We start from the raw sequence: 26,610 nt of genomic DNA on the forward strand, positions 1-26,610 counted from the left end.
TAGTGTAAGTACAACTCTAATATTTATTAGTAAGTTGAATGGTTCATTTAATATGATTGTCATACACAAAAATATCTTAATAATTAAATGGTGAGAGTTATTATGTCATGTCTGTCTATTAGGAATGATGTATTCAAAGTGTACCCTAGAAGGCTAGAACACATCAATCCTATTTGGTTTCATGCAAAGCAATATTATATGTGTATAAAATAAAATATTATATTTTACCTAACGTCATGGGTTGTAGGTCTTTACTGGAGGAACGACGGTCCTCTCCTGATCCTATTTGTGAAGATTTCAAATATTATTTAATTGTGTTTATTTATCATATATTGTGTAATCAGTTTTTATCAAGTACTGTTTATATTTAATTTTAAATAAAAAAATTTATAATGATTTCTAATTACACGATATACGATGAACATACATGATTAAAGGATCATCAAAATCCTCATAAAGAAGATTTGGAGAGAATCCTCATTCGTGGAATTTCTCTTCTATTTCTTATTTTTATATTATACAACAACAACGTAATCAAACTTAAAATCTTAATATATAAATAAATATTTACGAACTCTTACATATTTCCTTTCGAAATAGATGAATGCATGGAAAGTTTTATCCATCTGTCATTGGACCTTCATGGCCTAAAGTCGGATTCGGACCTGCTTTTGGGAGTTGGGATCATACATGGGTGGTTTCCAACTTTCAAGGCCTTTATTTTATTGGGCTTTGGCTTCATTATTTGAGAAAATAATGAGTTTAAAGAAGCACTCTTACCACAATTACAATGAATTTAAGAAGCACATTGCTCCCATTTATTGGAGAAAATATATGGTGATGGTGAAATATGATGTGGTGTTATTCATTTATGTATTATAATATATGTGAATAATGTAATTAATATTTCATTTACTTAAAGTTAGTACTAGTAAAAAGATTTATGTGTTATAATATAAGTAAATTGATAATATATGTAATGATGTGACAGTTACATTAAAGATTTTTTCCGTTTTTCGTGCTACTATGAAGAGATCTTACTCTAAATAGCTATGTTACCACCTCAAAATGTTTATATTGCTAGGCAGTGAATATAAATCACATATTGAACCACAGATTGAGACATTTGTGTATTATAGGTTCATAGTGTAACATGACAATTCTATGATAAAACTATACATTGTGTGGGGTAAAATACATGTGCATATTCATATTGAGATCATTTCCGAATCTCACACTCTAGAGCCTACAAATCGAGAAATTCAGACCGTTCATTTTATATTATGTTGTTCAGATCTCTCAATCTATGAACTCCGAAATATGAGATCCAGAAAGAATTGCAATCCCTTTTATGAGGACTGAGACGGATGATGAAGGCATTACCCCACACCTACATACATTACATAGTACATACATATCCAAAAGATAAGGCTTTGCCAAAAGGTAAGGCCTAAAATTAAACATTCACGTTTCACAAACATCCTTCACAAAATTCCCACTATTTTTACACTATATAGCTCTCCAATTACAGTCCCACCCCCACCACCCCACTCTCCTCCACTTTTGAGACAATGGCTGCCGCCACAGCCACCGTTACCTCCCACTTCTTTGGATCCCAACTCCGAACCCCAGAGCCCAGTTTCGGACGCTTCCAAGCCCGCCTTGGCGGCTTCGGAGGCTTCAGCTTCGGCACCAAGAAGTCACCACCACCTGCACCGCCAAAGCAAAAGCAAAAAAAGTTTGACGACGGCGAACGACTGGTATGGTTTCCGGGTGTTGAACCGCCAGAGTGGCTTGACGGGTCTCTGCCCGGGGACCGCGGGTTCGACCCCTTTGGGTTGGGGAAGCCCGCCGAGTACTTGCAATTCGATTACGACGGGCTCGACCAGAACCTGGCCAAGAATGTGGCGGGTGACATCATCGGGACAAGGATCGAGACCGTGGAGGTGAATCCGACGCCTTTTCAGCCGTACACGGAGGTTTTTGGGCTGCAGAGGTTCAGGGAGTGCGAGCTGATTCACGGGAGGTGGGCCATGCTGGGAGCGCTTGGTGCTCTTGCCGTTGAGGGACTCACCGGTGTTGCATGGCAAGACGCTGGAAAGGTTAATTAATTAATCTAAAATACATCGTATATGTGCATCACATGCTGAATTAAGTTTCATTAATTTGATTATTCCAAATTTGTTTTAGTTTTAGGATTCTGATGAAAATGTTTAGCTAGTGCGATGGATCTCAGTTGCCTGCTTAATACATGTACACTGTATGTAAATCTTAGAGTTTATACGTACAAAAAAGTTATCAAGAACTTAAGAAATGAAAAAACACCAAAGTTCAAATCTTTCATCTATGTTGATAACAGATAAAATAATCTAATGTAATTTATTTGATTTTTTTCATCAACTATAGAGTCAAAATTGACGAATTTTTGAGCTATATAAAGATATTTAATATGCGCATATACCTTTTTGTTAGTGGGCTTTTAGTATAAAATACTTTCAATAATATACGAATGAATTGTTAATTACAAAATTAAGAAAAATAAAATACAATGTATTAGTGGATGGTTCCACTCCTAACAAACATTGAGGTTTTTTTTAATAAAACCAATATTTTGCAATAAATGGTTAAATTTGGATAATATTGATATGTCAGTGGCCGAACTTTTTGAATATGTGACAAAAAGAAATATAAAGATAACTTTTGTTTTCGTTGATTAAAAATCGTATTTTAATAAACATATCTTCTATTTTATACATAGATTCTAGATATAAAACATTCAAGAGTGCATAAGGTCCATAAAGATGTGCATGTGCCCATTGAAGCTTTTTCTTCTTATTTGTCCTGGAACTGCATTTTTTTAATTTGTATTTATGACATATAGGCCGTATCTCTTATTTTGTAATTATTATATAAGGAGCTGAGTATATACATATATCTGGCACAGCGTTTTCGTCGTCGTGTCTTAGTATAATCCATGCAAAAAACATATGATGGTCCCAACTCTAAAGGTAAGGTCCTTATTGGCGATGAATGTGATGATAGTACTGAAAATGATAGCCACACCATTCCAAATTCCAAGTTTGTTCTATACATCTCACACATTAATTCACTTAACCTATTAGTGCTCATGATAATCCGAAAAAGTTTGCCCCACAGCCAGAGATTTATCTTTTTATATTTACAACACTCATCATGTAATTTAACGTTACTGTAAATTGTTAAATCGGCAACTAATTTTCTTTTGACTGACTCAACAGGTTGAGTTGATCGAAGGATCGTCCTACCTTGGCCTTCCACTTCCCTTCTCCATCACCACATTGATATGGATCGAGGTGTTGGTGATTGGCTACATTGAGTTCCAGAGGAATGCCGAGCTTGACCCGGAGAAGAGGTTGTACCCGGGTGGCAAGTTCTTCGACCCGTTGGGTTTGGCCTCCGACCCCGATGAATTTGAAAGGCTTCAACTGGCTGAGATCAAGCATGCTCGTCTTGCCATGGTCGTCTTCCTCATTTTTGGAATCCAAGCTGCTGTCACAGGAAAGGGACCTATCAGTTTTCTTCTTACCTTTAACAAATAAGATAATTAAAAGAAAGGAAATCAAGCTTAATTGTATCAGTCTATTCCTCTCTCTAGCCAAGGAGTCCAAGACTAAGATTAAGAGTACCCTTATCACCTATATACGTGGCCTTCCTTAGCTCTTTATCATATATTTAATTGCTATATTTATGCGAATTATGATGTGATTTTGTACGCTTATAAACTCATGATGTTTTGATTTTACAAATGTATAATTGTGGAGAAAAAACAGATAATCAGATTGTCATTTATCACAGACGTCATTATGAACAATTTATCAATAAGAAAAAAAAATGAAAGATGAAGAAGAAACGCCTAACATGTTAGGTGTAACCAACTTGTCTTTTTGTATCAAAATTCGTCTGAATTCACCTTCCAATTAGTTTTGAACATCGTTTGAACAAAAAAAAAATTGTTTGGCATATGTGTGGTAAAAGTTTGTAACATACTAACATATGTGAAACTATTAATTTTTTAACGAGTAATTTTTTTAGTAAGACTGTAACTTCGCATTATTTACCCTAAAATAAGGGCCATACATATCGATGAGCATATTTTGGACAATGTGTAGGAGGAGGTGTGGACTTTTATTAGGTTCAAGAACTAGGGGACTTTATTTTATGTTCAAATTAAGACTTTGTGGAGTTGTAGGTTCAACTTCAAGGACCTATTTTAACCTCTTTGGATCACCTTATCTCCAATCATTGGCACAGTGTATTCACATATGTGATGTAAATAAATAAATTATTTAATATTTGACGTGTTTCATTAAAACTTCCTTATATTAAACCTTGCCTTGCAAATTCAGTGGGCACTAGCAGTCTTAGATGCCTAAAACATCTTATCATCACAGAGTGTCTTGCATAATCACATCCCACCCACTGAGTGAGGATTCTCGCCGGATGGATTACGAGAATCCTCAAATTACATATGTTCATAGTATATCGTGCAGTCGGAAATTTATGCAAATTTTTTTATTTAAAATTGAATATAAATAGTACATGATAAAAACTAGTAGCACGATGTACGATAAACAAATATGATTGGAGAATCCCAAAATCCTCACAAAAAGAATCCGACGAGGATCTCTCTTGCCACCCACCCTCTCTTGATCTCCAATAATAGCTGATAAATTTAATTGATCCCAAAAGAAAACTGATGATGTGTAGTTCAAGAGTAAGCTAAATAAATAAAGAGAATTGTTATTGGCATTTCAAAAATCTCATTTTGCACTCTAAACTTTCTATAATTAGAAAGAAAAATATATTTATGAGGAGTGTAGAATAAGATTCATGAAGTGATAATAACAAATTTTTAAATAAAACTACCTAATAGATATTTTCACAAATATATGCTGCCCCGAGGGTAGCTGGGGACTTGGATCTTCTCCTGAGCTAGCCTCAACAAAGCCTAGGGATCAATTGCTCCCAGCCCTTCAATCTGATCCTGCGGCCAAGAAGCTTTCAAATTATTTCACGCAACCCAAGGCAATTTTGTTTGCCTTTTACCATTCCCGCTCATAATCCACCTCCCATTCTTCTCTGTCTCTCCCCCTAATCTCCAGCTCTCTACAAAATTCTCACTCCCTTAATCTCCAGCTTCGTTCCTCCGAAAAAAAATCCAATTCTTGCATGCAATCTGGTGGCGGAGGAGGAGGCGGGCCCGGCTGGCTGTGCGAGATCGACGTCATCGGCTGCTTCGCCGTCTTCATCGTCCTCGACCGTGTCGACGCCGCAACAGGGTTTTGATTCAGTGCAGCATCAACAACATCAACAGCAGCAACAACAACAACAACAACAATTGGGGTCTAGACATGTAATGATTGATATGTGTGGCTGGAAATTTGTTTTGTTTTGTTTTTTTTTTTTTTTTTTTTGTGAGAATTTAGTTGAATTGGAATGTGGGTTTTGGAATTTGGAATCAGATCCTCTCCTGATCTCCAGCTTTATTGGATTTAGGGTCTGTAGCTCTTTCTTCAAGTAGAGGAATTTATGGAATTTGTTTCAATTAGGGAGTAAAAGTTAGGGAAAAAGTCGAAAACAATCGAAACTTGTTACATGTATTTGATGCATAAGTGGATTTTTTCTGAAGTTTTTTGGAAATTTGTGTTTTGATTTCAGTTAGAGGCATAATTTGTAGAAAAGATGGCTATGGTTGATGAAACCTTGTACTGATCGCCGTTTTATTTGATGAGCTGAAGAACAAAGACATAAAGCTCCGTTTGAACTCAATCCGGATGATTTCCACGATTGCCCGTGCACTGGGAGAAGAGAGGACCAAAAAGGAACTGATTCCTTTCCTCAGTGAGAACAACGATGACGATGATGAAGTGCTGCCGGCAATGGCAGAAGAGTTGGGGGTGTTTATCCCCTATGTGGGTGGTGTGGATCATGCCAACGTTCTGGGTTGAATATTTCATTCCTTTGGTTAAGGTTAGATGATTTGATCATCTTCCATTATTTACTTGTAGTTGTTTGCCTTCTCATTACGCTTTCACTCTGGACACATGATCTTGTGGTTTGACCTGGCGGATTGGGTTGTAGAGTGTATATAAAATGCCATGGTAGTAGATTCATAATTCAAAAGTTTCGTTTTCTCTTTTATTTTCTTTCGAGTTCATAAAATGTAATTATTCACAAAATCCACTAGAACTTATATTTTGTTCACGTTATCCTTATGACAATGCTCTACCTCGGTGTATTGGAATGACTTATCTGTATTTCTCTCCATACATCATTTTGAATACAGAGACTTGCTGCCGGAGAGTGGTTTACAGCCCGAGTTTCATCCTGCAATTTGTTTCATATTGCTTACCCTAGTTCATGATGCAAACTTGTTCTTTGGACCGGGATAATACGAGCTGTGTGAAGTTGTTGGTCCAGAAGCTACAAGGTAGTCAGTTTATTTTGTGGCTTAGCTTTTATTGTGAATAATGTATTACTTGGATTAGGATGTTGTAATTATGTAAATGTGAATCAATTGTCCGATCTCTCTCTACCTACTTTGTTGAGTTCTAAATTACTTGATGAGTGTAGTGATGTTGATATATATTAGGTCGGACCTGGTGCCTGCATATGTTCGGCTTCAACGGGATAATGAGGCTGAAGTACAAATAGCTGCTACAGGAAAAGTAACTAAGTTTTGCCGAATTTTGAATCCATAACTTGCCATTCAGTAGATCCTTCCTTTTGCCCAGAACCTTAACGTCATGAAGTACTCTGTTCTTTTGCTTGTACAAAGTACTCTGTTTTTTTTTTTTTTTTTTGGTGTTACTGATTGTGTTGGAGCATATTATTTGAAGAATGAATCAATGAGATTCTTATCTGAATAGACATAGCTCTAAGGAAATACACATGTGATATATTTTCACTTCAAGAAGTAAAAGATGAACGTTAGGTAGACATTTACATAACAAGTTATGGTTTACAAAAAACCTCTAGCTTTACATGCCCTAACTCATGCATTCTCTAGTGAGTCCCTAATACATTTGGATTTCTTAGTTCATTAAACTAACCCAAAAAGTAATAGCTGCACATCAGGAAATCCAATGATGACTAAAAAACAACAGCTACACATCTCTTCTCCCAGTGTAAGGGCAATCGTGGAAATCCTCCAGATTGAATTCAAATGGAGAGCTTCATGTCTTCGTTCTTCAGCTCATCGATTCAAACGGCGATTAGGTACAAGGTTTCATCAACCATAGCTATCTTTTCTACAAATTATGCCTCTAACCGAAATCAAAACACAAATTTCCAAAAACTTCAGAAAAAATTCACTTGTGCGTCAAGTACATGTAACAATTTTTTATTGTTTTCGACTTTTCCCCTAACTTTTACTCCCTAATTGAAACAAATTCCATAAATTCCTCTACTTGAAGAAAGAGCTACGGACCCTAAATTCAATAAAGTTGGAGATCATGAGAAGATTTGATTCCAAATTCCAAAACCCACATTCCAATTCAACTAAATTCTCACAAAAAAAAAAAAAAAAACAAAATTCCAGCCACAAATATCAATCATTACTTGTCTAGACAATTGCTACTGCTGATGTTGATGCTGCATCGAATCAAAACCCAGTTGCGGCGTCAAAACGGCCGAAGACAATGAAGACGGCGAAGCAGCTGATGACGTCGATCCGGCACGGCCAGCTGAGCCCACACCCCGGCCAGGGCCGCTTCCTCCTCCGCCACCAAATTGCATGCAGCAATTGGATTTTTTTTTTTTTTTGGAGGAAGGAAGCTGAAGATCAGGGGAGCTTTTCGTAGAAAGCTGGAGACTAAGGGGAGAGAGGAGAGACAAGTGGATTATGAGCTGGAATGGTAAAAGGCGAACAAAATTGCCTTGGGTTGCGTGAAACAATTTGAAAGCTTCTTGGCCATTCTTGGCCGCATGATCAAATTGAAGGGATGTTATCAACTGATCCCTAGGCTCCGTTGGGGCTAGCTCAGGAGAGGATCCAAGTCAGATAGTTGGAATAGGCAGTGGCTTAGGAATCCATTGTGGAAGGGCTCCAATATTTTTATATTTTATATACAATTTTTTTTAAAATTATTATTATTATTAAGGGAATGAGAGTATTCGAACTATAATAACAAATTAACGAATGGGGAATTTTGAACCTGGAATATATGGGTGGAAACCTAACACTCTATATATTAGGATATTGAACCACATACATATTATATATATCTACTAATTAATAAAACACTTATTGTCAACCAAAATTGTAACATCCCACATCACCCAGGGGAGTGATCCTTAAATGTATATTCTCATCCCTACCTAGCACGAGACCTTTTGGGAGCTCACTGGCTTCGAGTTCCGTAGGAACTCCGAAGTTAAGCGAGAAGGGGGCTAGAGCAATCCCATGATGGGTGACCCACTGGGATGTTGCTCATGAGTTCCCAAAAAATAAAACCGTGAGGGAATGGTAAGCCCAAAGCGGACAATATCGTGCTACGATGGTGAAGCAGGGCCGGGAAGTGATCCGTCCGGGGCCGGGATGTGACAAAAATCCTATGAAATTACGAATTTAACCCTCTAATTAAAACATAATATGAATAAGAAATATAGGGCAGAAATGTAATTTCACACAACCAAATGTTGCTGTTTTTTTTTTTCAAAACCTCACTTACATGTAATTCTAACATATCTCTAATTATAAAAATAAAAATAAAAAATAAAAAAAATCTCACTGCCACATTCTCTATTACTCTCTTCCTCTTTTCCTCTCTCCTTCTATTTCAAAAACAAACAAAAAAAAAAAAAAAAAATTCTCACACACAAGTTGTGTGTGCTCATATACTAGTATATTATTAGGAAAAGGATCTGCCCGTGATCGTGACCGTTCATTGTGTATCATGCAGTCAGTTTTCGTTAGGTATTATTTATATTTAATTTTAAAATTTAAAATATTTTTTGACCACACGATATACGATGAATGGTCATGATCACGAGATCCCAGGGATCCCTAGGAAAATGATCCGGCAATGATCCTTTTCCATATTATTAATATTACAAACCTTGTGTCTGTTCAAATAAGAAGTTTAGAGAATTTGAGTCTTTGTGGCTGAGTGGCTGACCCCAACATTTGTAAGATATAATTGTTTTATATATTAATAGAATAAAAAACAGCAGACCTATTTTGTACATGAAGAGTGAAATGTCTAGCAACTCAAACATGTTCTTATTGACTTGAAAAACAAATATGTTTACTTCTTTTTTCGCACTCCCTAGATTGCTATACACCAAACCCTAAATGGCTGAACCCTTTGGATTGGTTAGCTATTCTATCAATTAAACTTATTGGTTGAAAAATTAGATTATGTCAACTTAATTAGTATATTTGTGTCTAAAAACGTCAGACATGTGATATTCAAGTAATGTTTGTATATCTTTATTCTTTTGATATTGATTTTTAATGATATTTGATATAAAAAATATATTTTTTCATGTATTTAGCAAATTCTTTTTTATACATATCAATGTACAAAGGCTCGGAAGTCAGAGAACTTTAAGGCTCCGCTTCCAAGGCTTGCTTAAGACCCCAAATTCTCAAATTTTGGCTTAAGTAATCATGAGTCAAATCCCTTTCAGGTAATAGGTATAGCATACCAATTTGAAATTATCAAGTTCTAAATGGCCTATGAGAGCTTGCAATACGTTTCTATTTTATACCTAACCTTCATATAAATATATAAATAGATCAGAAGTTCATATGTTATCAACAATAATTGTTAATATCAGAATACCAAAGAAGTTGAAACTTTGCCATCAAAATTTAGTAACATATGGGGAAACATGGTAGGTAGATGTATAGGGTGATATTTTATGAACCTTTCTAAACTCACATTACAACCATACAGTTAATACCATCATCTTTGAGCTTCTTTTTTTGGTGAGCATCTTTGAGCTTCTTTCATGATATTCGTCTTGGAGGCCCTTTTTTCTAAATTGTCTATTTCGATGTTTTATAATATTGGCTTGAGAATTGATGTTAAAGTGTGAAGTGACAGAGAGTCTCGTTTTTTAAGAGTTTCCTTAATATCAATGTTTTATAATGTAGATATGAGAATTGATATTAAAGTGTGATGTGATAGAGAGTTCATGAAGAGTTTCATTGAGTCTTCTTAGCAATTCTCATAATGAAAACATACAATACATGTAACTTTTAATTGTAATTAAGTTTGTTAAATCATATGTGAAGGTTGTGATCCAATCGATCGAAATCCTTGACTTCTAATTTTGCACTAAGACATTCCCAACAAAAACCATATACAAAATGTCTTATTCTCTTTTTGCATTTAAACTCGAATTCTCCTATTGTCTTGAAATGAAAACCATACATTATACCTGCGAAGTTTGAATTATGAATAAGTAGAAAACACGACAGAGATTATTGCAAAAACCAACCTTAAATATTTTGTTAACCGTAGAGTTCACGTTGTCAGGTTCCACTGTGACGCAAGTGATAAAATTGTGAAATGTGATAGTTCCTTTCCGTCCACATTTCTTGCAACTACAGAGACTTGACCAGACGGACACCAGGTAAAGGTCAAAAATATTCAGCCAGAAATTCTCTCTCTTTCTTTTCAGGCATCTGCCCTTTTCTTTCTCAGTCGATTCATTTCTTCAAAAATCAATCTTCTTCTGGTTTTTCTTCGATTTTAACGACGACCCTTTTCCTGGATCTTCATCTTGCTTCGGATTTGGGTGGCTAGAGGAATTTTCTGGGTGTGCGGTGGAGGCATGGGGAGGCTATTTGTGGTGAGTCTCGAGGGGAAGATGTACAGCTGCAGGCACTGCCGGACCCATCTTGCTCTTTGTGAGGACATAGTTTCCAGGGTTGTTAATTTGATCTTTTACAATCTTTTAATTAGCAACAATTTATTGCTTTTTTGTGATTTTCTGCTGAATTTTCCATCCGGTCTTGATTAATTGTTTTTTTTTTTTTTTTTTTTTTTTTTTTTTTTTTGTTTTTTGTGTGTGAGATGATGTGCATGTTCTTTGACGGTGTAATTGGTCAACTCCATTACTTGGTCTGCTTTTGTGATTAATGTTACTAGCAGAAGATCTGGTTAAGTATGTCGTAGTTTCTTAGATAGTTTTTTGTGAGCTTGATTTACTATGATCTAGATAATAGAGGAATGTTCAGTAGGGTGTCTGGCCGTTGAAGTATATGGATTTGATGATAAGGGATGTTTTGGGAGGCATTTGGATCCTATATCATAAGGTGGAACTTGTATCCAGGACCAACATGATGCTGCATTTTATTGTTTCTCCTGAAGGCCGGGAGTGCCGGAAGAACTTGGTTCTAGTTTTTAGTGAAGAGGACAGCTAGAACTTAATTGAAACCTTATCCTCTTTTCTACTGAGAGAGGACATGGATTGGTGGTGTATGGTGTAGCTGTTAGAATTTTGGTTATCATGCTTTCATAGTTTTCATTGTTCATTGCTTTCAAATGCGCCTTTACGTCCATGTGCACAACTAGTTTTAGAAGCATTTGTCCGCGAATGAGTGCATTGGTATTGTCTCGAGTGATATAATGTAAGAGAACGTAATGCTCTAATTAGAATGAAATGAAAGATGGTTATAGTCTCTGCTGTCTTCAAAGTTTTGACGACCAGGTATGAAACAATGATGATCATTGAATAGTTCAGTATAACTAAGGCTTGTTCTGTTCTTCGTCGTTGTGATTGCCACTTATTTTCCCTTTTCATTTGGAGTCAAATAACTCATGATTGGTAATTTCAAATTTGAAAACAAGCGCGTTTTCTGACTACATGTTTTGCCTGTGTTTCATTCAGTCTTTCCACTGCAGGCACGGGAAGGCTTATCTCTTCAAGAAGGTGTAAGTTTTTCTTAATATTTGGACACCTTTACCATGTCTGATATGGGAGTTACAGACGAGATGTTGAAATAGTGAAAGACTGTTCTGTTTTTTTTTCACCCATGATCAAGAAACATTTATCGATTGTGTGTGTGCTTTATTGATCATACGACACTGGTCTATTTCCGTTTCAATGAAAATCTGCTTTCTTTTCTTGAATTTATATATAACGAGAGAATGGCCGCCAATAACTTCCAGCGCTCAGTCTCTGAGTCATATTTTTCATTTGGTCATTCAAATTATGTCCCAACACAGCTGAAAGTACGGAATGTGGGGGGATAATGCAGTTTGAAATAGGATAATAAGTGCACATTTGCAAGCTCATTCAACGAAATTTGTCATTGAGCCGTATATGCTTGCAATTAGTTGGTTTTAGATATGTGATTCGCATCTCCAATCATATTACAGAGTGAATGTATTTTCCGGAGAGTGTGAAGATAGATCGATGATTACTGGGCTGCACACAGTTGCTGACATTTTCTGCGTCGGGTGTGGATCGATAGTGGGGTGGAAATATGTAAGATCATGAACCATGATTAGAACTATCATGATTTATGCATTTCTTTTTCTGCTGTTATTCGTTTTGATGGTTTCTTTTAGGAGACTGCCCACGACGAGACCCAGAAGTACAAGGAAGGAAAATCCGTACTTGAGCGGTCAGTAGACATGCGGAGAAAGAAAATTTGACATTCTAATCTAATCTGAGTTATGTGAAAATAAGTTTGTGAGCTTCATTCTTGAGCAGGGTGAAGGTGTTGGGTCCGGATGGAAACGATTATTGGGTCAGTCACGAAGCACAAGTCGGTAGCAGCGATGCAGATGATGCTTGATCGATGACCCCTTCATACTCAACTGTACATTCTTCAAATCTCATTGTTCTTCTTCAACTCGTGTGAATTAGAAGCTCGTAATTCCTGAATTTAGGCAACCATCTGAACTTGCCTTCAATAACAGCGTCGTAAAACTTCTGATTGTGTTCGAATTTGATCTTCTTGTATGTAACCTCACTTTAGATGCAATCTCTAGTTCAATAAAATTCTCACCTGCCCTCACCTTTGTGATTGATCGATGATAGATTTGCTCGTCTAGCGTGTTTGTGATCGAGACATTCTTAGCAAACATCGATGGTGTATTTCTTTTTATCTATCCCTCTCAGTACGTTAAGACAGATTCTCTCGTGTTTTCAGTACGGGGCTGTATAAATCACGATTATCGTTGATTCTGTTCGAATTCCTATTTTGGTCATTTTCACATCTTATTTTCTAATGACTTTTGTAGTTGGCACATCAAGAAACAGAAGCAAAAATAAACCGACTCGAACATCTTCATTCGCCAAAATTAATCCGGACAATCCGGCGGGAAAAAACAGTTTGCGGACGTCAAAATTTCCTTTCAATCGTACAAGGGGACCCACAAAATTAATGCTGGGGACAAAATTAAATATTATATTATATTAAAATATAAAATGAAGTTTTAACAAACACTTTCCGTACTGTTCACTTAAAATAAAATAAAAACCCATATTTTTACCTTTTCTGATACTATTCACATCTTTATTTTTCATTAAAATTAAAATTAAAGTTTTTTTTTTTTTTACTTTTCGTTAGTTTTCCTAATATAAAAAAGGTAAATCGCAGCTTAATTATGCATTTGGGCAACTCTTATAAATTTACCAATTTAAATAGATATAACTTGACATGAAGAAAAACATGTAAACTGCAAGATGCATCCGAGGAAGGAGTCTGTCGGATATTGAACATAGCCGGTTGGAACAGCAAACAAGTGCCGGAACCAAACTACTCGGCATTGGCTTACCGGTTTAGCCCCCGGGCAAAATGGCCAGGCGGTTGGTTCAGGCAGAAAAGTCGGCTCCGGCTACAATGTGCAAATCTTTCATTTGTGATGAAATCAATCGAAGGGTCACGAGAACGACCAAATCACTCGAGTGAATAAACCATTCGCTCAGCCAGCTCTTCACCTACAACTGTCATATATCGGTGCAGCTGGAACTCCAAGTAACTCCTTTCTGAAGAACCAAAAGCGAACTTTACATCCTTCAACAAAAAACAGTGTAGCAAGTAAATGAATGCACGAAGGTATCTGGATTTTGCGTGGGGAGGTCTGAAAATTCTATGACGCTTGAGTATACATACCTTGAATCTCACACGAGATCCATTCAACCCGATTAAAATGTTACCGATATTTCCATCTTCCACATCAACAGATACCAGATTTTGTTCGTTGTCTGAGCTTTCATATTCAAAGTCAATTGCTCCTTCATCATCATACATAGGAAAATCATTAGTGTCTTCTTTCCCAAAGTCATCATGTTGCACTTCCATGACTTCTTCAGAAACATGAGGTGGCAAGGACTCTCTATCTTGTGAGACGGAAACATCCGACAGAACAGCATACCGCCTTTTATCAAGCAAAGGCTTGGCAATATGAAAAGGAATCCACCTGGAGTTAAAATTTCAGCTTGTCAGTCACCGAAAAACTTTGAATATCAGGACACTAGAAAATTTTCCTGATTTATATGAAGATATTGAAAAGTAATGATTTCCATCGTGTGTAAATAAAGTTGACATTGGTCTCATCTGAAAACTTCAGCTCGCATGAATATAATTATCAAGAGAAGTAACAAAGAGGACAAACGTATAAAGGAAGAATTTTCAACCTAATTAGTAAATTGAAACAATTAACAGCTTTCCATGGTCATCTGCTACAAGTGAAAGGGAACTTACTGGTAACGGAGCGGACAGAGTAACTCAGATGGGCAATATGCTGCTTTGTATCTCATCTTACTGCAAGAGTGAATGTAATAACCGAGATAATAATACTGGAGAGTAGAGCAATGGGCTTGATTTTCTTTCACCCAATTTATTTCTTGTAGTGCTGAATACTTTCCAGGTGATAGGAAGGCAAAATCTGGGTCCCAAAATAAGTACTTACTCGACAAACATCTAGGGAGGATATCTATAACACCAACTGCAATAAGCTTGCCATCAACAACATATTGCTGATGGAAAGAACCAAAGCCACAAGGTGGAACTGTTCCATCACCTTTTGGAGGCACATAATTTAAGGGAGTATCAACCAGGAACCTCTTATACGAGCTTTCAGTAACATGCTCAGGGGTATCATTATGCACCGCTATTTGATACCGTCTATATAAAGCATACTCTTCTGAATCAAAACTGGACCTTCTCAAATGAATCTCAAGCCTACGCCTCTTTACCGGAGCATTTTGAGAGCTATGTGTCACACCGCACCCTTTACTTTCAGACCCGGCAGCAGATCCTTTAGAGATGTTAACAGTTTGAGCACTTTCGTATAAGGAAGCTTGTTTTGTGGCAGAATAAAAATTTAAATGCCCGTTGCAAGCCCTGACTAACAGACCAGATGTTTTTGCCAACTGATTCAAGTAACACTCTAGCTTTTCAGCAATAAGTTTTGGAGATGGCCCTTTTTCATCTGTAATATGCATCGACAATCTTCCCTGGTGGACATCATTCTCACCTGGTAACGACCTCCTTATAGTAGCCGCTATTTGGAATGCAATATTGCTAGAGTATAAGAGATCTTCGGATCCTTCAACCAATAGCTTTCTTTTGGCTTGTAAAACCTTTTTAACAATAGCTTTTGGAAATTGAATGTCAGGGAATTCCCCATTTTCAGAGCAACCACGAACGGCATTATCAACTTGATCTGATAAGTAATGCATTATCTTTTCTTCCCCACCCTTCTCTTCATTGTTATTGGAACAGGATTCTTTCGCAGCTGAGCTTGAAACTTTGGGATGGGTATGGCTGCGTGTGTCCTTAGAGGCATTTGGATTCTCTATACACTCCCCTGGTTTCTTACATTCCAAGGTACCATCTAAGTACCTAGGCATAGATCATTTTCAGTGATCAGGATAAAGGATACGAAGATCATAATAAAATTACGCTACTGATAACTGAAAGAAATCGCCATCAATTAGTCCATGACCCACTCAAAACCTTGGAAAATTGCAAAATACAACATTAGAATTTTCTTTAAAGCAGATTCTGTGCAGCAACCTTGAAAGATCATCAGACATTATCTTTGGAGGGGTTCTATATTGTAAATTAACTGATGAATTATTCTAAACATACCAAAAGAATGATCCTTCCCAATCTACACGCAACAACACTGAAAACTCTGCTTTTTGGGGAGAGGAGGAAGAATAAAAGGTAACATAACTATACCTTTGCATTCGTCTAGACACCCGCGCTTGCTCTTTGGAAGGAACAAAATCGCCTGCTCTCAGACGAATAGTATAAGCAGGGCAGCATGTTCTTTCCATGTCAGGTTTGTAAAGGAAACAACCAGATCGCCTCCAACCCCGGTCAAGAAGATCTAAACTGAGACTCGTTAAAATACGTACACAATAAAGAAATCTTGCCAGTAGAACAACAGTAGTATTGTTCACAAAATATAATGAGCATCCAATAAAAAACCAACCTTGGTAGTCATCAATCGTAATGCTATGTGCCCACAAACCTGAAAAATCAAAGACAAGTTAAGAACGTAATCAGAAACATTAAATTCATCCAAAAAAAGCAAAAGAACTTTAACACGGGGACGGAAAATAGAGCTATAGTTAGCAAATCAGCATTGGCCTAACATCCCAACTCTTTCTTTCCAATTCGAATCGCTTCAAAACCTCATGAATAATTTGCAAAATGATCACATTATCTTGTATTCATGGAATTAAACCCAATGATTCAAAACTACAATTTTTTTCGAGGATTCGCAACGACTACTGAATGAACAGCAACCATCCGAAGAACATAATCAACTTTAAAGGCCTAATTTTTTCACACAGCTCCATTAATCACAATCAAAACTCTAAACTTGTTCAAATTCTAATTAGCAAGACAAATCAACTGGATTACGAACTTAAAACCAAACAAATTACGACAAAGAGAGACGAACCGTGAGCGATACTGGTGCCAGCAGGGGATTTGCAGTAGCCGCAGGAGCTTTTGTTTTCGCCGTAATCCACCACCACGCTTTCCCCTCTGTGGTTACTGCCGCCGCCGCCGCTGCTTCTGCTGCTACTGCTCGCCTCGCTCTTCTTCAACTTCCCCGCCATTTTCCGATTGGATCCTCTCTCTCCTCTCAGCTCCGCCTCTGCATCGGAGGTTCTGGACCGCGTTTTAGCTTCCAAACGACGTCGTGGGGCGCGGTAACCAGCTATACGAGTACGACGACCCTCCCTTCTTCTCTATTGGTCTCGCCGGCCGATTTTCAATTGGGCTTTAATTCTTTACTTCATTTGTGTGTCTAACTTTTATTTTGTTTATTTTTTTTTTTTTTTGTATTTATAAATTTTTAAAGAAAATTGCCATATTGGTGGTGAATTTCCACCAAATCCACTAAGTCTATGATTCAGACTTTTGAAATTTAATTTAATGATTAAAAATAAGGGTTTCTTTAAAAGTTATAATAACTTTAACCATTGGATCAAATTTCAAAATACCAGATTCTTTGACTTGATGAATTTGATGGAAGAGATTCGAAAGTGATCCATTTCTGACGAATTTAATTACAATTACTCTTCTTTCCCCTTCTTATTTATATTTATTTTATTTCAGTGAGAAAAAGGAATAACCAGCAAAAATAAATAATTGGAGTATTTGTATGGTCACACATACAAATTTATATAGTATTACATTTTGCACCCTCAAGTTTGGATGCAATTACAACTTATAAAATCATCTTTAAAACATTTCAATTTCATACCTTTACTATTATTTCATTTCAATTCCGTATAACCGTCTCAATTTATGTTAGATTTTCAATTATCTGCTTATGTGGATCTCACGGGCTTCATATACATGTGACACGTGGATTAAAAATTAATAAAATAATTTTTAATTATAGAAGGGTTCTTTCTAGGGATGGGCAAAATACCCATGGATTTGGGTAACCGCGGTTATCACTCAATTTAAAGTTCACGGTTATGGTTACGGGTAATCGTTTAGACGAACAAACGGTTATGAGTATAACTGTTTATTCGTAAAATTTAAATGGGCGGTTATGGGTATTACCCGCGATTATAATAAGTATTCATCGATTATATGTATTAACCACGATTATAACAAGTATCCATTTACTCATTTAATTTAACATATGTAAAATTAAAAACCCCAAAATTTCAATCTCCTAGCCATATTCTGCCTGGCGGAGAGATTGAAAATTTGGATATGGGTTTTTGAACCTGTCTCAGAGGGCATTTGTAAAACTTTCGACCCAGATTCTTCTCAGTATTTGCAATGAGGACTGGCATGCTCCATACTAGGGAATGGGCAACGATTATGGCGGACGAGTAACCGTGGTTATTTACCCATAACCGTTTATGATCATACCCGCATAACCGTTTACCTGTTGGGTAATTGCATAAACGGTTATACCCATATCCATAACCGTTTATAAATGGTTAACCATACCCATAACCGTGTATCCATTTAACCATAACCGTTTACCCATTTATCCATTTTTTTACCCATTTACCATTTTTCCACCCATCTACATGTTTTTTTTTAATAACTTGAAAATTACAAAAGAAAAATTTGTCATAATTTTTGTTTTCTGACAATTAAACACCGTTATAGGTACATTTTAGCATGCATCTCCCTATTTTAATCATTTAAGTCCTCATACAATTCCAATAATTGAAATAATATATGAACGATATTTTTCTGCTACACCCAAGTAAGTCTTTAAACTATTTTTTTTAATAGTTTACAAACAAGTTGTGGGTATAGAGTAGGGATGGGCAAAATACCCATGAGTTTGGGTAACTGTGGTTACCCGCCCATTTAAAGTTCACGGTTATGACTCTGGGTAACTGTTTAGACGACCAAACGGTTATGAGTATAACCGTTTATCCGTGAAATTTAAATGAGCATGTATGGGTATTACCATCGGTTATAACGGGTATCCACCGGTTATAAGTATTACCCTCGGTTATAACAGGTATTCATTTACCCATTTAATTTAATATATGTAAAAATTTAAAATAGATAAATAAACATCCCAAATTTTCAATCTCTCAGCCAGAGTCTGCCAGAGATTGAAAATATGGATATGGGTTTAAAAATAAAAGAAGAAATGGATATGGGTTTTTGAACCTATCTTATAGGGCATTTGTAAAACTTTCGAATCAAATTCTTCTCAGCATTTGCAGTGAGGACAGGCAGGCTCCATACCCACAAGGAAGTCTTTTAAATTTTTTTTTTTAATAGTTTACAAACAAGTTGTGGGTATGGAGCCTGCATGTCCTCACTGCAAATGCTGAGAAGAATCTGAGTCGAAAGTTTTACAAATGCCCTCTGAGACAGGTTCAAAAACCCATATCCATTTCTTCTTTTATTTTTAAACCCATATGCAAATTTTCAATCTCTCCGCCAGGCAGACTCTGGCTGAGAGATTGAAAATTTGGGATTTTTATTTATTTATTTTAAAATTTTACATATATTAAATTAAATGGGTAAATGAATACATATTATAACTGTAGGTAATACCCATAACCGCCCATTTAAATTTCACGGATAAACGGTTATACCCATAACCGTTTGTTCATCTAAACGGTTATCCATAACCATAACTGTAAACTTTAAATGGGTGGGTAACCGCGTTACCTAAACCCATGGGTATTTTGCCCATCCCTACTCCATACCCACAACTTGTACCTATAACGGTGTTTAATTGTCAGAAAACGAAAATTATAACAAAATTTTCTTTTGTAATTTTCAAGTTGTTAAAAAAAAACATGTAGACGGGTGAAAAATGGATAAATGGGTAACAAAAGGATAAACGGGTTAAAAAACAGGTAAACGGGTAAATTGTTATGATTAAATGGGTAAACGGTTATGGTTAAATGGGTACACAGTTATGGGTATGGCTAACCATTTATAAATGGTTATGGGTATGAGTATAACCATTTATGCAATTACCCAACGGGTAAATGGTTATACGGGTATGAACATAAACGGTTATGGATAAATAACTGCGGTTACCCGCTCGCCATAACCGTTGCCCATCCCCATTTCTCATTCTTCTCCAGCCCACCATTTCCTTACTCTCTCTCTTCTTCTCTTAGTCTTCGCCCACCCCTCACTCTCCTCTTCGCCTCACCCAATTCTGCCTACAAAACAACGCCACACTGCTACCTCCAGATTTCAGGCTTTCACGGTTTTTTGGGATGTGGCTGATCCGCCTACCTTGCTGAAGTTGCTCAGGTGACCTCGTTGCACCACCGCCCACCGCCACTACCAGCGGCCAAATGGCCATAGACGCTCAAAGAATACCAGGGGTCCAGGAGCATGAAATCATGAACCAAGAAAAAAAAAAAAAAAAAAAATTCAAAAGAAAGGCATAGTTCTTGTTCTCAACAAAGGGTTTAGGGTTGCGATTCTGCAGAAAAAATTAAAGGGGTTGCGATTCAAAATAAGGGGGTCCAATCCCAAATCGGAAACATCTTTGTTGTTGTTAATAGAGGAGTTCCAAGGGCTTGCTATTTGCGATTTCGCCGTCAGGGGTGGGGGACGGAAAAAGGGGGAAACGGGTGCAGATGAATGGTGGACACCTGCTCGAGACAGCAGGTGGTGGCCTAGGATTTCCTTCTCCCCGACAGCTTAGATCTCAGCGCTGCATCAAATTTGGGGTCTTTGAATCGGTTGGCTCTACGATTTCGGATTTCGGCAAACATAAAGGGGCTTTGGTCAGAGTGGTTTGGGAGAGAAGGGGGATGACACTATCGACTTTGCCTTGGGAAGTCGGGTCCAAGAAAGGGCTCTTCGATTCGAGGGCTTGGGGTTTGAAAATCACCAAGTAGAGACTTGGGCTTTGTTCTATGAGGAATATTGGATCATGGTGGTGGTCTGACATTGATGGGGAACGATGGTGAGGCCGCCGTTTGAGTCGTCTGGGTACGTCGGGTTTTCGGAGAAGAAGATGAAAAGTGGCTCAACCACTGAGTTTGACGCTGGATATTTTTAAAGAGAGAAATGAGTGATAGAGAGATAAGTGGGGTCATTTTGTTTAATTTAGTTATTTTTTAATTGATTTGTAATATTTAGTTATTTTTATTTGCCAAGTCATAAAAATATATGGACTTTATATTTTCCACATCATCACTTAACGATTTGACTAACAGATGTATGAACTTGCAATTAAATGATAAGTCAATGTATGTGACTGAAATGTTTTAAAGATGTCGTATGAGGTTACAATTGCACCCAAACATGAGAGGTAAAATATAATTTACCCTACATGTTACTAGTCTCTTGATATGCGCTCAAGCACGCGTCAATTGCAAATACATTACTTTGAGATTGAGACTCATATCTCTATATGAATTAATTTAGAAATTTTAAATTCAAATCTGTCACACGTATCTAAAGAAAACATTTTTTTGCACATTAGTGAAAAGAAAGATAAAGGGAAACTTCTCAATTTAATTAAAGTGAGTACTGAAATTTCCATAATTACAATAGCATTAAACCTAATCAAGAGGAATTCTCTGATGATCACCAATATGACCACATACCCAAAGCTACAATACAAGGGCGCTGGGCGAGGAGGAACCAAATGGACATGATAGACCGACATTGTGACATTCCGATTCAGTAACATAATATTATGTGAAGTAAGAATAACTGTAGAAAATGATTTACTGTTCATTCATTGTTAAACATTCAATATATACGGATTACAAATACACAAATTAATTATAATTCAATGAACTTAATCTACAAGATTTAGGGTTTAGGGTAAACCTAATCATCATCATACAACTAACCTAATCCAGACAATGAATCTAAAAAAAACTAATAAAAAGGGCTTGAAAAATTTGAGTTTTAATGATAAAGACAAAATAAATGGTAAAGTGAATAGTACCAGGATTGACTTTTTAGTGTAAAAATATGGTTTTTCGTTAAAGTGAACAGTATCGCGGACTTTTCGTTAAAACTTCCATGAATCTAATATAGAAAATTACAAAAAGATTTAAGAAGTAAGACAATCTCACTAATACTATCCACATAACATTATATTATTAGATTAAAACATTATTATAATAGTTTATGCGATTCATCTAAGTTGCTCTCATGATGGGACTTCTTCTACTTGTAGGTGGAGTACGATTCACAGGAAAACAAAACAAAACAATATTCATCTTCACCAAACCAAGAAAATCCTCGAAGACATAAATCAAAATTACACAAAAATACACGGGCTTAACTGCATATACAACCAATCCAAAATTCGAAAAAAAATAAAAATAAATTAAAAAGGAGGGCATTATCGTGATTATCTACCCACCAAATCCCACAACCTGAAAACGTAGGCTTCAAGTGAGAGAGACAACAAAACCTGCACGGTCCGCAAGTCCTTTCATTTTCCCGATTTCGGACTCCAAACCTCTCCTAAATTACCATTCAATGCCACTCCTCCCCTTCCCCCTCACCCTCTCTCTATCTCCACTGTGAAATCTCCGATCTTCCCAGCTTTCTCACTGCAACTCCCGCTCGCCTCCGCAGCCTCTCGAGCTCAGTTTCGCAACAATGGCGGTTCCTCCGAGCTCAACCTCTCTTCTCGTCTAGTTTCCACTACACTCGAGAGCTCCATTCCGCAACAATGGTGGTTCCGGTTCCTTACAGCTGAGGACTCTCCAAGATTTCATATTTCTCAGTGTTCTCACACTCCTACGAGCTCTGGAGGCGATTGGAAGAAAACGAGGCCGAAATGCCGACGCAGCCTTCGAATTTGTGCACGGATTGGCCTCGGTTTCAGATCTAACCGCCGTTGATCTTCATTTCGGCTACGACTGCGAGGCGTTTTCTTTGAGAATGGTTGCTTGAGCGGGTGGTTGGAAATTAAGTTTTAGATTTTATAAAATTATCGGTGGACTTTGCGTTTATAGCGATGAATCGGAGTTTTAGGGCTCAGGACTCGCAAATGCAAGCGATGATTAAGCAGAGGCAGCAGCTCAGAGTCTCGGTGAGGAAGGAGAAGGAAGAAGAGCTCGCTTTGTTCCTAGAGATGAAGAAGCGCGAGAAGGAACGGAACGATCTTCTTCTCAACAGCTCCGAAGAGTTCGATTCACCATTAGGTATAAAGATTTTAATTTTCGAGTGCAATGTAGAGGATTTCGAATTCTGAATTCCGAATTCGCAATCTGTAATATGCTTTTTTTTGCTTGAATCGATGCTAAAATAGTTTAAACTGAATTTCGTTGTTAAATTTGTTTAGAAATGTTTCTTATTTTATGCATTGGTATTGATTACTAAGGTTGCTTCTGATATGGTAACTTTGACATAGCAGGGGCGAAACCCGGAACTTCTCCCGTTTTCAATATTTCCTCATCAACGCCGGCACCTCCACGCAAGACTGGCGCTGATGATTTCCTCAATTCTGAGAATGACAAGAATGATTATGATTGGTAATGCCAGAATTTGTTTTACCTTTGTATGCTTATGATTCCGAAATTTGTCCTGCGTGTTATGGAACTTTTAAATCAGGTTAACCATATCCTTAAATGTTAAAGATGTTTGAAGATTTTGTTCCGGTTACGCGTATCTTATGAAATATTTTGGATTGCAAAGTGTCTGGATAAAGTCCAAGAGTATAATAATACACTCTTGATATAATCCGTGGAGTGCATTTCTGCTGATTACATGTGTGTTGGTAATTTTCAAGGGGGCCTAAACCTGCCTGCCTCCCCTTTGTTTTGCTTCTAATACCATATTTTAGCATTATAAATTGTGCATGCCTATGCAACATAGGGGGTAGAAATTTCTGACAAAGGAAAGCATGGCAATTGAAGTGTTTTTACGAAATAAGCCTGTACAGCGTTCGTTCGTAAAATGCATATTAAGTTTCAGTCTAGCGTAGATGCTATTAGGTACTGATAAGTTTTGTCTAAGTTGGTATTAATTATTTTATTCTCCTTTCAGGCTTTTAACTCCACCCGGGACTCCTCTTTTTCCTTCATTGGAGTTGGAATCACATAAGACTGTAATGAGTCAGCATGGAACCCCAAAGGCTCGTCCCACTGCACTCAAATCTAGAGTAAGAATTTCCTTTTCAACTGGGTTGCAGTTCTTCTACATCTGATTGGGTTGAAATTTATTTATAGTATGTGAAAGGGAGTTGATAGTCCTCTTTAAAGCAGAAGCCACCCGTTTCATTGTGATAATTGATTTTGAGGAATCTCCTATTTTCTCTGCCAAGTAATAGTTATGTTGGAGTGCTGTTAATCTGTCAGAACAAGGGTTACATAGGAAGCAGAAAAGTTGCAAAAGATATCCTCGGTATATGGCGCTTAATTGGCAGTTATATGAAATCTGAATTGTTGACATTCATTCTCATCTCTCAAACTCTACGTTGCTTAACTTAGAAACTGCATTTAAGAGAAAACGACTTATCTATAGCATCTAACTTAGACAAGATTCAACAACTATTGAGCCTAGACTGTAGCGATTCATAGAAGATGCTGCTTCTCTCCTCTATCAGTCTCTATAAAAAGGATAAATTATGTGGTGGTTTTCAGTTTATGACTTTTGAGTTTGAAATTCTAATTGTGCTTGAGTTTCATGTAGTATTACTTAAGTCATTTCTTCATTGTGTCATAGTTAGCAAACCCCCAGCCAGAGCCTGCTGCTAGGAGCAGCTTAGTGTCCAGACAAACAACTTCTTCCCCTGGGCTAAGTTCTTCAAGTTCAGGGACCCGGAGGCCTTCATCGTCCGGTGGTCCAGGATCAAGACCTGCAACACCAACTGGACGACCCACATTGCCTTCAGCACCTAGACCTTCAAGATCGTCAACACCGACTTCTCGAGCAACCTTGCCGTTAAATAAGTCCATAAATTCTGCACCTAAGTCTACGGTTCCCACAACTAGATCGACAACTCCTGCAAAGAGATCAACAACTCCTGCAAATAGATCAACAACTCCTGCAAAGAGATCGACAACTCCTGCGAATAGATCGACAGCTCCTGCAACTAAATCTACAGTTCCCTCAAGATCCTCTACACCGTCAAGGTCTACTGCAAGATCTTCAACACCAACTTCCAGACCCACTGTACCCCCACCCAAATCTGCATCAAGAGCATCCACACCAACTCGACGACCGTCCGTGCCATCCCCTACACCTAGTATATCAGCTCCTCTATCAAAGTCCTCACTTTCAGTTTCCAAGCCAGCTCCTACAGCAGCAAGAAATCCAGTGCCATCACGTGGTGCGTCCCCAACAGTGAAGTCCAGACCATGGAAGCCCTCAGAAATGCCTGGTTTCTCACTCGAGGCCCCGCCAAATTTAAGGACAACACTTCCTGACAGACCACTTTCAGCCACTAGAGGTAGGCCTGGAGCACCCAGTTCTCGATCATCTTCCGTTGAGCCTGGTCCTAATGTAAGGCCAAGACGGCAATCATGCTCTCCTTCGAGAGGACGGGCTCCCAATGGCATTAGTCATACCAGTGGGAGCTCTGTTCCTGCTTTCAGTCGTGGACATTCTAAAATTAATGAAAATGTGAGCCCTGTTTTAATGGGAACAAAAATGGTCGAGAGGGTAATAAATATGCGGAAACTGGCACCACCAAAGCAAGAGGATAAGCATTCTCCTCTTGGTAACCACTCCGGCAAGTCAGCTTCATCCCCAGACAGCTCAGGCTTCGGTAGATCACTCTCAAAGAAATCCCTTGATATGGCTATACGCCACATGGTAAGCATATTATTCCATTTTATGAGTCTGTTTACATCTCCATATGAGTTGAGTTTAGAATGCCTGCAAAGTTGTGCATGCTAACTCTGCGGAAGTATCTCATACTTTATGAGCCGTTGTACTTCCCCCATATGGCTTTCCCTCGTTCCCTCCCAGTTTGCTTGCTACACAGTCAATATTTAATTTCCTTTAGAGAAAATATTTTATTCAAGTTTGGTATACTTGATGTTAACCTGATTCAACTGTTGGCTGCAGGACATAAGGCGATCCATTCCAGGTAATTTACGACCGTTGATGACAAATATTCCTGCTTCCTCAATGTACAGTGTGAGATCGGGGCCTGCACGAAGCAGAACAATTAGTGTTTCAGATTCTCCTCTTGCCACTAGCAGTAATGCTAGCTCCGAAGTTAGCGTAAACAACAATGGCCTTTGTTTAGATAGGTGCGAAATAGAAGATAATGGCAGTGAGAGAGGTGGTCGATCACCTGCCAGTGTGCGTGGTAGGTAATCGATTGGAGGAGCTACCATCATCCCACATAAACTGCATCTCTAATCTACCTCATGTTTTTATATTTTCGGTTCCAACAATCGTGACAGTCAAAAGAAAACCAATTTTCTGAGAGACCTGACCAGAAATTCCCCCCCTGTGCTTCATGATATTTGTAATATTAACAAATCTGGATATGTACCGAACAGCTTTTCGTGGCTCGCTTTCTACGGATACTGTGTTGAAAAACCAGAATGTTTACTTCTGGGAGCGTAGTGAAAGCTGCAATTTTCCTTGAGAAATCTGGATATTCGAATTATATAATTTCGAAAGTCAATTAAGTATATAGTTCGGTTCCACAATCCTTGCATATTAGGTCCACTCAAATATTACACGTA

The 26,610-nt window shown here is 37.6% G+C and overlaps 4 protein-coding genes and 1 long non-coding RNA gene across 8 annotated transcripts; 4 read left to right on the plus strand and 1 right to left on the minus strand.

The window, feature by feature from the left end:
• Positions 1-1,425: 1,425 nt before the first annotated feature.
• LOC137720356 (chlorophyll a-b binding protein CP29.3, chloroplastic) lies at positions 1,426-3,733 on the plus strand. Its single transcript, XM_068459416.2, has 2 exons — positions 1,426-2,102; positions 3,258-3,733. The coding sequence occupies exons 1-2, from the start codon at positions 1,572-1,574 to the stop codon at positions 3,576-3,578; spliced, it is 852 nt and encodes a 283-aa protein (XP_068315517.2). The 5' UTR covers positions 1,426-1,571; the 3' UTR covers positions 3,579-3,733.
• Positions 3,734-5,044: 1,311 nt separating this feature from the next.
• On the plus strand, positions 5,045-6,982 carry LOC137721422 (uncharacterized). The gene is made up of 4 exons (XR_011066639.2): positions 5,045-5,392; positions 5,698-6,009; positions 6,326-6,469; positions 6,632-6,982. It is a non-coding gene; the product is annotated as an uncharacterized LOC137721422 (long non-coding RNA).
• Positions 6,983-10,031: 3,049 nt separating this feature from the next.
• Positions 10,032-13,018, plus strand: LOC137720490 (protein yippee-like). 2 transcript variants are annotated; one of them, XM_068459565.2, is made up of 6 exons: positions 10,032-10,623; positions 10,797-10,920; positions 11,884-11,927; positions 12,375-12,483; positions 12,567-12,622; positions 12,712-13,018. In XM_068459565.2, exons 2-6 carry the CDS (start codon positions 10,825-10,827, stop codon positions 12,794-12,796), a joined length of 390 nt encoding a protein of 129 aa, XP_068315666.1. In that variant the 5' UTR covers positions 10,032-10,623; positions 10,797-10,824; the 3' UTR covers positions 12,797-13,018. The 2 variants fall into 2 exon arrangements, with proteins under 2 accessions (XP_068315666.1, XP_088550256.1); XM_088694130.1 differs by lacking the exon at positions 10,032-10,623 and adding an exon at positions 10,660-10,693.
• A 590-nt stretch (positions 13,019-13,608) lies between these two features.
• Positions 13,609-17,274, minus strand: LOC137720692 (arginyl-tRNA--protein transferase 2). Of its 2 annotated transcripts, XM_068459790.2 has the most exons (6): positions 16,926-17,274; positions 16,452-16,490; positions 16,196-16,346; positions 14,711-15,853; positions 14,120-14,426; positions 13,609-14,020 (listed from the first exon to the last, which is right to left on the minus strand). In XM_068459790.2, exons 1-6 carry the CDS (start codon positions 17,083-17,085, stop codon positions 13,904-13,906), a joined length of 1,917 nt encoding a protein of 638 aa, XP_068315891.2. In that variant the 5' UTR covers positions 17,086-17,274; the 3' UTR covers positions 13,609-13,903. The 2 variants fall into 2 exon arrangements, with proteins under 2 accessions (XP_068315891.2, XP_068315890.2); XM_068459789.2 differs by having other exon boundaries at positions 13,698-14,426.
• Positions 17,275-22,230: 4,956 nt separating this feature from the next.
• LOC148699023 (uncharacterized) lies at positions 22,231-26,514 on the plus strand. 2 transcript variants are annotated; one of them, XM_088694154.1, is made up of 5 exons: positions 22,231-23,109; positions 23,322-23,439; positions 23,954-24,068; positions 24,632-25,723; positions 25,979-26,514. In XM_088694154.1, exons 1-5 carry the CDS (start codon positions 22,923-22,925, stop codon positions 26,231-26,233), a joined length of 1,767 nt encoding a protein of 588 aa, XP_088550280.1. In that variant the 5' UTR covers positions 22,231-22,922; the 3' UTR covers positions 26,234-26,514. The 2 variants fall into 2 exon arrangements, with proteins under 2 accessions (XP_088550280.1, XP_088550269.1); XM_088694143.1 differs by having other exon boundaries at positions 22,344-23,109; positions 23,319-23,439.
• The last annotated feature ends 96 nt before the right edge of the window (positions 26,515-26,610 follow it).

The sequence above is a fragment of the Pyrus communis genome, chromosome 1, assembly GCF_041283825.1.
Source record: "Pyrus communis isolate YQ-2024b chromosome 1, ASM4128382v1, whole genome shotgun sequence".
NCBI classification, from domain to species: domain Eukaryota; kingdom Viridiplantae; phylum Streptophyta; class Magnoliopsida; order Rosales; family Rosaceae; genus Pyrus; species Pyrus communis.

Bases quoted from the DNA above. Each gene is read 5' to 3' on its own strand.
- LOC137720356 (XM_068459416.2), top strand. From the start codon at position 1,572: ATGGCTGCCGCCACAGCCACCGTTACCTCCCACTTCTTTGGATCCCAA. The intron at 2,103-3,257 runs GTTAATTAATTA...CTGACTCAACAG, and splicing joins CATGGCAAGACGCTGGAAAG to GTTGAGTTGATCGAAGGATC.
- LOC137720490 (XM_068459565.2), top strand. From the start codon at position 10,825: ATGGGGAGGCTATTTGTGGTGAGTCTCGAGGGGAAGATGTACAGCTGC. The intron at 12,484-12,566 runs GTAAGATCATGA...GGTTTCTTTTAG, and splicing joins CGATAGTGGGGTGGAAATAT to GAGACTGCCCACGACGAGAC. The intron at 12,623-12,711 runs GTCAGTAGACAT...ATTCTTGAGCAG, and splicing joins GGAAAATCCGTACTTGAGCG to GGTGAAGGTGTTGGGTCCGG.
- LOC137720692 (XM_068459789.2), bottom strand. From the start codon at position 17,085: ATGGCGGGGAAGTTGAAGAAGAGCGAGGCGAGCAGTAGCAGCAGAAGC. The intron at 16,347-16,451 runs GTTGGTTTTTTA...GTCTCAGTTTAG, and splicing joins TACGATTGATGACTACCAAG to ATCTTCTTGACCGGGGTTGG. The intron at 14,427-14,710 runs GTAAGTTCCCTT...TTTTAACTCCAG, and splicing joins CTCTGTCCGCTCCGTTACCA to GTGGATTCCTTTTCATATTG.
- LOC148699023 (XM_088694143.1), top strand. From the start codon at position 22,923: ATGAATCGGAGTTTTAGGGCTCAGGACTCGCAAATGCAAGCGATGATT. The intron at 23,110-23,318 runs GTATAAAGATTT...ACTTTGACATAG, and splicing joins AGAGTTCGATTCACCATTAG to CAGGGGCGAAACCCGGAACT. The intron at 23,440-23,953 runs GTAATGCCAGAA...TTCTCCTTTCAG, and splicing joins GACAAGAATGATTATGATTG to GCTTTTAACTCCACCCGGGA.